The sequence below is a fragment of the Lutjanus erythropterus genome, chromosome 18, assembly GCF_056507025.1.
Source record: "Lutjanus erythropterus isolate fLutEry1 chromosome 18, fLutEry1.hap2, whole genome shotgun sequence".
Classification (NCBI taxonomy): Eukaryota; Metazoa; Chordata; class Actinopteri; order Lutjaniformes; family Lutjanidae; genus Lutjanus; species Lutjanus erythropterus.
The window spans coordinates 21,610,149-21,622,328 of NC_139334.1; the positions used below are offsets into that span (position 1 = coordinate 21,610,149).

General features: G+C 40.7%; 1 protein-coding gene across 2 annotated transcripts in view; it reads left to right on the forward strand.

The window, feature by feature from the left end:
• Positions 1-12,180, forward strand: part of sptb (spectrin, beta, erythrocytic) — a 70,267-nt gene that overhangs the window by 26,672 nt on the left and 31,415 nt on the right. For both annotated transcript variants that reach the window (XM_084742644.1, XM_084742645.1), the window contains 13 exons: positions 1,071-1,222; positions 1,359-1,532; positions 3,165-3,262; positions 4,458-4,538; positions 4,707-4,822; positions 4,964-5,076; positions 5,172-5,359; positions 6,451-6,568; positions 7,565-7,723; positions 8,722-9,024; positions 9,107-9,257; positions 10,769-11,639; positions 11,900-12,037. In XM_084742644.1, coding sequence (XP_084598770.1) covers positions 1,071-1,222; positions 1,359-1,532; positions 3,165-3,262; positions 4,458-4,538; positions 4,707-4,822; positions 4,964-5,076; positions 5,172-5,359; positions 6,451-6,568; positions 7,565-7,723; positions 8,722-9,024; positions 9,107-9,257; positions 10,769-11,639; positions 11,900-12,037 — 2,662 coding nt within the window. The remainder of the gene's footprint in view (positions 1-1,070; positions 1,223-1,358; positions 1,533-3,164; positions 3,263-4,457; positions 4,539-4,706; positions 4,823-4,963; positions 5,077-5,171; positions 5,360-6,450; positions 6,569-7,564; positions 7,724-8,721; positions 9,025-9,106; positions 9,258-10,768; positions 11,640-11,899; positions 12,038-12,180) is intronic.

Sequence of the window (12,180 nt, forward strand, 5' to 3'; positions counted from 1 at the left end):
TATATAATGTGGCAGGGATGCTTGGACGGGCTGGATTATTTGAAGTAGGGTTGTATGAACAAGTAAATTTACTCACAATCAGTGTATCAGCTACAGTAGATGTTGGTCAAAACGCCCTCAGTTTGCAGAAGCAGAGAGAAGAACCAGCATGGAAGCTGAGTAATTAGCAAAATGTATTTTAGCCACCTGAAAAATCAATCAGTTTAAGTGTACACTATATTTAGAATATTTTCATTGCTCTACTTTGCCGTCAGACAGGTTTTTCCATTGGGAAACCAAACTCCACTTGCGAAAACAGTAATTTAACTTGCAGTATATAGCAATTGCAGGTGTACCGCAGCCTTGATCGGGCAGTTTGTTTGTGTTATTGTGATGTATGTGTTTTGAAAGGTTAGTTCGGATTCACTGAAACCAACAATAGCACAAACAAACTAACAGATTGAGACAGCGGTAGATCAGCAAGTCCCTAAATTGAGGTGGAGGTAAAATAACTGATTTTGCCAGTAGAGTTTGGTTAGCATGGGTTTCCAATCGGAAGAGGCTGTCTGACAGCAAGGTAAAGCGATGAAATTATTCCAAATATAGCATACACTTAAACAGATATTAATTTTATTAGCAGCAGCACCTGATAGTTCTGGTTTACCTACAGAATATCAGCCTCCTGTGTACAGCAGGGAGGAAGGGGGGCATTTTACATGGCCTTGCCAAGGAGTCCAATGCATCATCATCGGTCCATGGTTGTGGAAATCACATTTCTTTGAGTCAGATCTGATTTGAAGGTAGAAATACTTGGATTATATTAGTTTAGCCAGAGAATCATTTCTGAGTGTATTTTCTCTGCTGCAGACAAAGCTCACCAGCCAATATCAATAACCGAGTGTGTCCATGCAGCTTAACCCTGCACTGAGGATTAATTTAACCACTAAGATTTCCTGCATCTATCTGAAGTGCCCTTGAGCAGGACAGTTAATCCCCACCAGCTCCAGTGGTGCTGTTCTGCAGATGTGAAGTATTTTTTTTTTCATTACTCATGGAGCTCATGTTCTCCCTTAACTTTGTTCTCCCATCAGATGAGCGTGAGGCGGTTCAAAAGAAGACCTTCACCAAATGGGTCAACTCCATCCTGTCCCGGGTCGGCTGTCGCATCTCTGACCTCTACCTGGACCTGCGGGACGGACGAATGCTCATTAAACTGCTGGAGGTGCTGTCTGGTGAACGACTGGTAAGAAGTCAGACCTTACTTTTTGATGTTTTTCTCTCTTTTCTATATTCTGTGTATTATCTCTCTCACTGTCTCTTGTGGCCTGTCTTGCCTTTCTAACCTTCCCGCTACTTTTCTTTGTTATTTCTGTCTTTAGCCAAAACCAACTAAAGGTCGAATGCGTATCCACTGTTTGGAGAATGTGGACAAGGCTCTGCAGTTCCTCAAAGAGCAGAGGGTCCACCTGGAGAACATGGGCTCCCACGACATCGTCGACGGCAACCATCGCCTCATCCTCGGCCTCATCTGGACCATCATCCTTCGCTTCCAGGTAAACTAACAGCTTAGTTGCACCGAAAGCTCATGTTTACTTTTATTTACTCATGATTGCTGAGTTGAATTACTCCTCCCTTTTGTCTTTTTATATCAGTTTTATATCAGAATGTTATCATCAAATCCTGAAAACTTTAGTGCAGTTTTCAAAGTTTGAGACTGCGGGCCTCCTGAAGAAAAGGCGGCCTCACCCGCTTAGTTTAGTTGCTCAGTGTCTCTCTATTCTGGGATGCTTATAGGATCAATTTGATCCCATAGATACTCAGGTCATGCATAAAAGTGTCCACTTTATAGCCACTACAAGAGTTTTTAACTGGTTATGAAACGGTCTAAATTTATTACTGATTCCTCTGTAAGACCAACATAAGTGGAGTTATATGTACAATAAAATCTAACTTTATTAATCTCACTAGGGACAGTTTGTTGCAGCAGCTTCTTATACATAAAAACACTAAGATGCAAACAAAGAAATCAGGATTCAAGGAGGCTAAATGTAGAATAGAATATAGAAATAATACTGATAAATAAACTTGCTAAAAACAATTAAAAGATCCTGTAAAGCGTACACTAATGATGTATTTTGTGGTCAGATTGTAAAAGGAATGAGTGATTTGGAAAAACACTCTGATGGCAACGGAGAAAAGTCACTTGCAAGAACACGTCCAGTAGAAACCAAAGTACTTGCTGCTTTTTTGGAGAATTTATTGATTGGATCTTATTGTGTCACTCTGATAATGTTATTATGATTAGGCTAGATATGGAGAACACTGTGAAATAATATGAATAAAATCACGTTATGAGTGGTTTTAGTCTGACTTGGGTGTGTATGCATGTAGCACAGAAACAGTTTCAGCTGGAAGCCTTGGGATGTTTTCGTCTTTTTCTCTTTCCTCGACTGTGATGCCTTCAGGTTCCAGCCATTATTATCTGCCGTTAGAAGCACATCCAGAACATCAGAACATGTCTGTTTGACTCTTTTATCTTCTTGGAGAGGGCATATATTTATTTTTAATTTGACAGCAACACTGTTATTTTTAGACACGTTAGTTCAAACAATATGGCCTCCTGCATTATTCAGACTTTTCAAAAAAAAAAGAGAGAGAGAGAGAGAGAGAGAAAAGAAAGAAACAGGAAAGAAAGGAGTTGACTTGGTCCTGTCTGTATCTTTTCAGTCTGCATAAACCAAGGAGAACCAAAGCTGGCTAAATTTAGCCCTCTCTCAGGACCCGTCTCTCAGATCACATCACTGCTCTAATTACTGGCCCGCTGTGTGGGAAAATAAGAACTTCAATAATTACCACCCTTCCTTCTATCAACTGGACCCCAGGTTTAGATTAGTGAGAATCCAGTCCACTAATCATATTGATGATTTATCACTAGAGATAAGTTTTGTTTTACATGAAATAAAAACCTCCTAGTATTTCTCTGAGCTATAATAAATTATGTATGTTTAAGGGGTGTTTGTGCCACGTTGCCAAAATGTTCCCTATTAGTGACACGTTACTATCAGTGAGTTTTCTTTTTTTTTTTTGTTCTCTGTTGTGAATCGTTCTCGTTTGATTACAAACCTCACAGTCATTAGTTAAGTTTCATTATTAACCATCCAGCTGCGCTTGTTGTTCTTCATCAGATCCAGGACATTATTGTGGAAACGGGCCAGGCGGACCAGAAAGAGACGCGCTCAGCCAAGGACGCTCTTCTTCTGTGGTGTCAGATGAAAACTGCAGGGTAAGTGGGATGTGCGACCTTTAGCATCCCCAAGCTGTTGTGAATATCTTTTGGGAATTTGTATGAAAATGCGCTCCTGTGCACGGCTGTAAATATTTTGGTGGACAGATATATTTGGTAACACTTTATTTGAAGAGGTGTGCATAAGACTGACATGACATTGTCATAACCATGACATTACACCAGTCTTAAAAAAAAAAAAGTAATCTTTGACCAAATGACACTTTATGAGTGTCTTCTCCAAAGAGTATTGCTAAATATTTTCACTTATTAGAAATGGCTATTAATATTTGAATTTATGTCCCAGAGTTAAATCATACTAGATATGAATTTACCACTACACTGGGAGACAGTTAGCTTAGCTTAGCTTAAAGACTGAAAACAGAGGGAAACAGCTAGCCTGGTCTGTTCAAAAGGGAAATAAAATCCACCCAGCAGCATCTTTAAAGCTCATTAATTGACATGCTATATTGCATTTGTTTAATTTGTCCAGAAAACAAAGTGTAAAGAAGTGTAAAGTGTGCAAACAATTCTCAAAATGATAAAGCATGCCTTTAATTAGTGAGATTTAAAGCAGCTGGTAGGCGAATTTTGTTGTTTTCCTGTGTTTCTAGTCTTTAAGCTAACCTTAGCTAACAGGGCTGCTAGCTGCTGTTTCAAATTGACTGTACAAGACATGAAAGTGATATTACTAAGAAGGTGAATAAGCAGCATATTTCCCACAAATGTCACAGTGTTCCTTTAATTAGTGACATTTTATGGTGCTCATAAGTTTGGACAGAGCTGCTAGCTGCTTACTTCTGTTTCTAGTCTAAGCTAATGGCCTGCAGGCTGTACCATGATGTACTGTACGGCCATGAAAGTGATATCAGTTTGCTCCTCATACTGTTGGCAAAAAAACTAATCAGCAAATTTAATGTAGAACTAGGTTAAAGGATTAGCAGGTTAGCAGATTCTGTGCTTCTGAATTTCCTCTCTTTCCAGATTTTTGCTTGTGTTTTGTTGGCAAACCACAAAATGCCACTGATCTGGGAAAACACTTCATGTGCCCAGGCCTGAAGCTGCAGAAATACGTGCTTCGTAATTACACATGCTTGAGGAGGAGAGCAGATCCGAGACACTGATTTAAAGCAGGATCTTCTCAGCTATGTCCTCTATGTTCAGTCAATGACATCTTCTGGCTGCTGTCTTGCAGGTATCCCAATGTCAACATCACAAACTTCACCACCAGCTGGAAAGACGGCATGGCCTTCAACGCTCTCATACACAAACACCGGTAAGGGGAGATGAATGACCAAATCCACTCTCACCAGCTCTGAAATGTAAACACACAGGAAGCCCGTCTGCTTAGTGTTTCCCCTCCTCATTCTCCATCTCCTTCACTGTCTCATTGTCATTTTTCTCTTCGGCTTTCTTATTCTCTCTTCTTACTTTCTGCTCCTAGGCCAGATCTGGTGGAGTATAACACTCTGAAGAGGTCCAACCCGACCCACAACCTCCAGAACGCCTTTAACGTAGCGGAGCAGAAGCTTGGCGTGACCAAACTGCTAGACCCAGAAGGCGAGTGACGGCCTGATGGAGGCTGTGCCTTCATGTAGAACTAAATGTTTATGAGCTTTAAGCCTGGTGGAAAAAAGACTTCGGGCCCAGGGATGTCTCTGGCTTGGCTGTGACTGACTTGTGTGCTGTTTTGTTTTGTAGATGTGTTCACAGAGAACCCAGATGAGAAGTCCATCATCACATACGTCGTGGCATTTTACCACTACTTCTCGAAGATGAAGCAGCTCGCCGTCGAGGGAAAGAGAGTTGGAAAGGTGAGATGGAAAGATGACACACGCTCACAGTATGTACTCGCGTGTTAAGTTCGTTGAGCCTTCCGCCCCTCACTGTCTTCGACCCACTTCTTCAGGTTCTGGATCACGCCATTGAGACGGAGAAGATGATCGATAAGTACGAGACGCTGGCGTCAGACCTGCTGACGTGGATCGAGCAGACCATCATCGTGCTCAACAACCGGAAACTTGCCAACTCTCTGACGGGAGTTCAGCAGCAGCTTCAGGCCTTCAACACCTACCGCACTGTAGAGAAGCCGCCCAAGTGAGTTGAGCCAAGACACCTTTCCATTACGTTACACTCTATTTCTATTTATACTCTAATCTGGTGTCTTTGTCCGGTGTTTTTTTTAATCTTTGAGAGGAAAAAAAAGAACATGACTCATTGTAATTGCAGATCAATTACAATGAGTCATTAAGCCAATTTCAAAGAATATCAGAGTTACAATATTTAAATCCTGATCCTTAATTACAATGACATCGAGTCAATTACAAAAACAAAGAGAAGATAAAACAAGAAAAAGTTACTCTAGCAGGGAAAAGGCAATACCACGGATAGATAATAAATATTAAAACTTATTTAGGTAAAATTAAGGCAGACTGGTTGATGAGTAATAACAGACAAACAGAAAAAAAACATATAAAAGCACAAATTGTAATTTAACACCACTTTTCAACAAACCCTCTGAGCAACAGGATTCAGGTTTTCTGTGAAATTGAAAACTTAAACTTTTCTTTAATAACTTTTTCAACACAGCATCATTAAACCACACTAATACAGAAGAGAGATCACTTTCTTTCCAACACTTTGCAAAACATGTATTGGCTGCAGGTATGGCTATTATTTTAAAAAAAATATGTTAGTATTATCATTATGTGCCAGCTGGGCAGGAAACACTCCCTTTAAATAAAATAAAATTATACAAGAATATTTTTAATTTTAAAGAAAAAGAGTCAATTATTTAGTGTTATAATTTTGAAAAATATTAAATAGTGCAAATAAAATTGATGAACGTCTTCTGGAAAAGGGTTGAACAACAAACACTTAATGCTGATGCTAATGTATACCAAGCAGACTGTATAAAGTGCATGATGGAAGATGCATATTAGTGTGGTCGTCACTGTGGGGCAGTAAAAGAAGAAAGCTTGTCCACATAGATAAAAAGGTTGCCACTGGATACGTTGAAGGCTAACATGGAGAAGGAGATCTTCAGTCTGTAGACAGTGGGTTAGGACAATAAGGACTACATGCTGCACAGTTTGAAGTAGGGATGAGGATGTCGTATAATGCCATAACTGCAGTAAATGCACAGCTGAAATTTATCTTTTGTGTGACTTGTGTTTGTTTTCTTTCAGGTTCCAGGAGAAGGGAAACCTCGAGGTGCTGCTGTTCACCATCCAGAGTCGCATGAGGGCCAACAACCAGAGGGTCTACACGCCTAAAGAGGGAGCCCTGGTCGCAGACATCAACAGGGTCAGAACCACAGTCATGTCTTTTTTTTTCCCATATTGATTAATCTTCAGATTAGTTCCTTGATTAATTGATTTATTATTTGATGTGTAAAATGCTGGAAGAAAACAAAGCCCATCACAGTTTACAAAAGTAATGTCTTAAAATAACCTAGTTAATCAAAAGAACTAAATAAATTTAATGAATTATAAAATAAGACAAATAAAAGCATCAAAACCTTACATTTGAGAAGCTGGAACAAGGGGATGTTTGGAATCTTTCCTGAAAAAAAAACAGACTTAAACAACTAATCAACTAACTTATTACTGGACTAATCATTTCAGCTGTGGTTTTGATAAAGAAAATGTTTGGCTTTGGATTGTCTCTCTTTTTGATCAGCATTCAGAAGTCTGTGGTTTAAAGCTCAGGCTTTTAGCTCAGCTAGATGGACAAAAATCCATTCATTTAGCAGAGCGCAATCCCGAGGCAACAATTAAACCACAAATATACTGATAATACTATAGTGCAATGCAATAGAACTGTAGAATAAAAGCTGTCTTTTGTGGGAAAACAATGGTCTGACAGCACTGCAGGAACAAGAAAATAAAAATTACTCTCAAAAGAAACAACATGTAGGTCAGTAGCACTGGGATGTAGGTCCCCCTGTGAATATATTTCAAATTTTGAGCTATATCGGTTATTGTAAGTACATCTCAAACAGTTACTTGATTAATCAATTTGTAGATTGATTGAAAAATAAACTGGCAACTATTCTGATAATCAGTTAAAAATCTAAATATTTTATCAAGCAGAAATGTCCAACATTTTCTTGTTGTGGTTCCAGCTTTTAAGATGTGAGAGCTGGCTGCTTTTCTGTGTTTTAAATCATTTTGTAGTCGACCTTGACCTCTGAGGTCTTTGTGGACGCGATCAAGCAAATAACTTCTAAGTTAAATTATTATATCCCCCCTAACTAGCAAAAATTCCAGACTCATGATCCGTCTCATCATCTGTGTGCAGGCCTGGGAGCGTCTGGAGCGGGCGGAGCACGAGCGGGAGCGCGTCCTGAGAGACGAGCTGATCAGACAGGAGAAGCTGGAACAGATGGCGAGAAGATTTGACAGGAAGGCTGCCATGAGGGAGACCTGGCTGCTGGAGAACCAGAGACTAGTGGCTCAGGTAAAACATAATCAACAACAAAACTATGGACGTTATATGTTGTTGTGATCTGGTATTTGCTCTGAAGTGTCTCTTGATCTTGATTAGACTACCTAATTAAACAAAATTACCTCTAACATTGCAGGTTGTTACCGTATTTGCATTAATTAACCGACACAGCAGGTTGTTTGTGCATCTGATTATTGATGATGAGACGTAAACAGCAGAAACAGGTTACCATGAAAAACTGAAGAAATGACAACAACTAAAACGTGTCGGTTGCAAGCAAAAAAAGCTAGGCACTTATCTATAGTCTGTCTATCATTAGTGTATTACCTACATTAGATGCTGGTCGGCAGTTTGCAGAAGCAGCAGGAGAACTAGGAGTCAGCATCAAAGCGTAGAACACAGGTTGTCGCTGGTCTACTGATGCCTCGATCTGTTAGTTTGTTTGCATTATTGTGTGACTTTGGTGAGTCATTATAACTCTTTAAATGCACCAAAAATGAAGAAAATAACATAAACTAACACATCAAGGAAGTGGTAGACCAGCAACTCCCATGTTCTGCGAGGTAAAATAAATGTTTCTGTTTGCTATTTTCGTTATTTTTGGTGTTTTAAAGGGTTAGTTTGGATTGACTAAAGTCACACAATAACACAGACAAACTAACCAAGTGCAGGTGGCAGTAATGCGCCAAGATATACTGCAGTGTGCAAAGGCAGGAAAGAAAAAGACAAACAATGCTGGATTTGAAACACTTAAAAAACACTGTTCATTTGATAGAGCTAAAGAATTTACGCCAGATGTTTAGGTGAGAAACACTGAATGTAAACACAACTTTTGTTTCTTTACAAAAAAAAAACACCACAGGGCACCTTTAACTAGCAACAGTATGAATACTCTGCAACAAGTCTGAGAGCAGTCAAAAAAAGTATTATCAGCAAAATGTACATATGTTCTGAAAGTAAAAAAGTAAAAGAATTGTTCTATCTATTAAGCTGCTCTCTCCTCTCCTCAGGATAACTTTGGTTACGACCTGCCAGCGGTGGAGGCAGCGAAGAAGAAGCACGATGCCATTGAGACGGACATTGCCGCGTACGAGGAGCGTGTGCAGGCCTTGGTGGACATCTCGAAGGAGCTGGAGTCTGAGCGATACCATGACGCCAAACGCATCGACGTGCGGAAAGACAACATCCTGCGCCTGTGGGACTACCTGCAGGAGCTGCTGAAGGCCCGCAGGGGGCGTCTGGATAAGAACCTGACGCTGCAGAGGATCTTCCAGGAGATGCTGTACATCATCAGCTGGATGGATGACATGAAGGTAACAACAGACAGTACTCATCTACACTTCACACTCAATGTCGAGGCACTAAACTGATCGGACTGTGGCCTTCTCTCTTCAGGCTCGACTTCTGTCCCCTGACTTTGGGAAGCACTTGCTGGAGGTTGAAGACTTGTTACAGAAACACGCTCTGTTAGAGAAGGACATCGCTCTGCAGGCGGAGAGAGTACAAAGCGCCAGTGCTGCTGCTCTCAAGTTTGCCAATGGAGACAGTAAGTGCAGTGACTCATCGTGGCCTCTGCTCCTGGCTTTATTAGGAATGAGGACGCTAAATAGATTGCAGGCTGTGGACCTTGACCCAGGCAGAGTATTGAGCCTCAGTACTTTTTGAGCACCTGCAAAAATGTGTCTGCACACTGAATATTGATAGCAGTGTAAAGTTACTGAAAGTTATTATCAAATGCTCTGTCTGGTGTTGTCTACATATTCTTTGATTTGAGATTTACTACAGTTTTAATAAGTTTAGCTTGCTTTGTGAAATTAACAAAGGATGATATTAAAAAAAAAAGTGTTGGCGGTGGCAAATGTACACACATTTTTACTTATGTAGAAGTTCAGGCAGAGTGTGTAAAAAGTAAAAGTAAAAAAGTAAAAGTAGACATACTCATTCAACTTCTTTACTCAAACAAAGTACAGGCTCTGAAATGTACTCAAAGGACTTTTCTACCAGCTGTTTGAATGTTTCAAAGTTCAAACCTCACCTTTTCTGCAAGGTCTTTGTTTGTTTCGTCTTGTTGTGTCTGTCACTGGTGATATGCATTGATGGATACACCAAGGAATCATCCTTTTTATGAGTTACTGTTTTGTTCATTTAGGTTGAAATCTGCCTTGATGTTGGGACGGTGGGTGGTGCAAAACAAGTAATACACAGTTCCACTCTAATGCATTAAAATTAAAGTAAAATGTTGGGAGTAAAAGTACATTGCAATGTAATTAATATTAATGTTCTTTCGTTTTAAACAGGCTACTAAATTGAACAAACTTGTATGATGTTGATATTGGCTCAGTTGTTACTGGTGTAACCCTACAACAAACAAATTAGTGTTTAATCTGGTCCTTCATGTGTGGTGTTTGCTCTCCCTGTGTTTACTCCCTTTGCAGATATTACAGTAGTAAATCAGGTGATTAGGTCATACATATGAATATGAACACTAGTATTTTTAATCACTGGCCCCACATGCCACTGGGCCATTAAATGTGGTGGCCAAAGTAAAATTTTTGATGGCCCAAATGTTAAAACAAGTTGATGGTAGCTGAGAAAAATGGTGGCACACACCACAGTACAGTACTGTTTCATTTTTTTTATAGTCCGCCTTTGGTTTTTCTGGTTCAACTGTAAAGATTGTGTTGTAATTTAAGATAGCAAACACATATTTCAGTAGCCCCAATATACTGGTAGCTAGCCAGTAATATACTGTTATACACAGATATATACTGTTCGCTGTTTTCATACAGTGTTGAACTAAAAGGTGCAAAGGAATCAGGATGTTTGTGGAACTGAAACGCTGTGTTGGACAAAAGGCTTGTAGTGTGGTGATAAATTTGGTGGCCACAGAATAACATTTGTAGCCACAGGCCATTGGGCCATCATTTATGTTGAGCCCTGGTCTGTATATCTTAGTAATCCTGAGACGAATTAAGCATGTAAAGTAAGTGAAATGAGTAAATATATATATATATATATATATGTATAAGGATTATGTTTTGATTTTTTTTCCCCCAGGCTACAAGCCATGTGATCCCCAGGTGATCCGCGACAGGGTGCAGCACCTGGACTTGTGCTACCAGGAGCTCTGTGCGCTGGCGGCCCAGAGAAAGGCTCGCTTGGAACAGTCCCGCCTCTTCTGGAACTTCCTGTGGGAGGTGACGGAGCTGGAGAGCTGGATCAGAGAGAAGGAGCACATCTTCTCCTCCCTGGATTACGGCAAAGACCTGACGAGCGTGCTGGTGCTCCAGAGCAAACACAGCGCCTTCGAGGACGAGCTCGGAGCCCGCCGCGCCAACCTCGAGCAGGTCTTGGCTGAGGGGGAGAAGATGATCCAGGCCAAACACTTCGGCTCCCCGAAGGTTCAAGAGTGCATGGACGACATCAGGAGGCAGTGGCAGCAGCTGGAGGAGCTCGCCGCGTTCAGGAAACAGAACCTCCAGGACACTCAGAGGTTCTTCCAGTTTCAGGGAGACGCTGATGATCTCAAGGCCTGGCTGCTGGACGCCAAGAGGCAGATGAGCAGCGACGACGTGGGCCAAGACGAGTACACCACCCAGCGGCTACTGAAGATGCACAACAACTTGAAGAACGAAGCCATCAAGAACGGAGCCACCATAGATGCTCTATCCAAACAGGCCAACGCTCTGCCAGAGGAGCTACAGAACACCCCTGACATCCAGAGACGTCTGAAGGACATCAAGGACCTGTACATGGAGCTCATGTCTCTGGCTGACCTGAGACAGAAGAGGCTGGATGACACAATGGCACTCTACACCATCTTTAGCGAGACAGACGCCTGTGAGCTGTGGATGGGACAGAAGGAGACGTGGTTGGTGGGTCTGGAGGTGCCTGAGAAGCTGGAGGATCTGGAAGTTGTACAGAATAGGTAAGAAGAAAAAAAGTTTTTTGCCGTCCTGAAACAATCAGTTTAAGTCTATGGAATATTTAGAATATTTTCACCACTTTACATTGCTGTCAGACAGCATTTTCTGACAGAAAACCAATGTCTTGACAAAAAAAACATACTTGATTTCCTCTGAGGTAGCCTTATTTTATGTTTATTTTTTACAGTTCTAGTATCCACGTGTTTATGCATCGTTTACATTGTACTGTTCTTATTTGAACTGGCACTGTTCTTGTTTTCAGGTTGAGCATTTTAGCTCAGGATATGGCAAATATGCAGTCGAGAGTCGATGATGTCAACAAAGCTGTGAAACAGCTTGAGGACAGCAGACACCCTCGCACCAAAGAGGTCAAAGAATGCCAGACGCGACTGAATAAGAGGTGCTTTGAATATATTATCTTTTCATTATACGTGTCAGAAAATTTACTGTTTATTTGTGCATCAACGTTTCTAATTAAGCATTCAGTGTTGGACCTGAAATAAATAACAAAATTAATTCATATTTTTATGTTTTCCCTTTGCC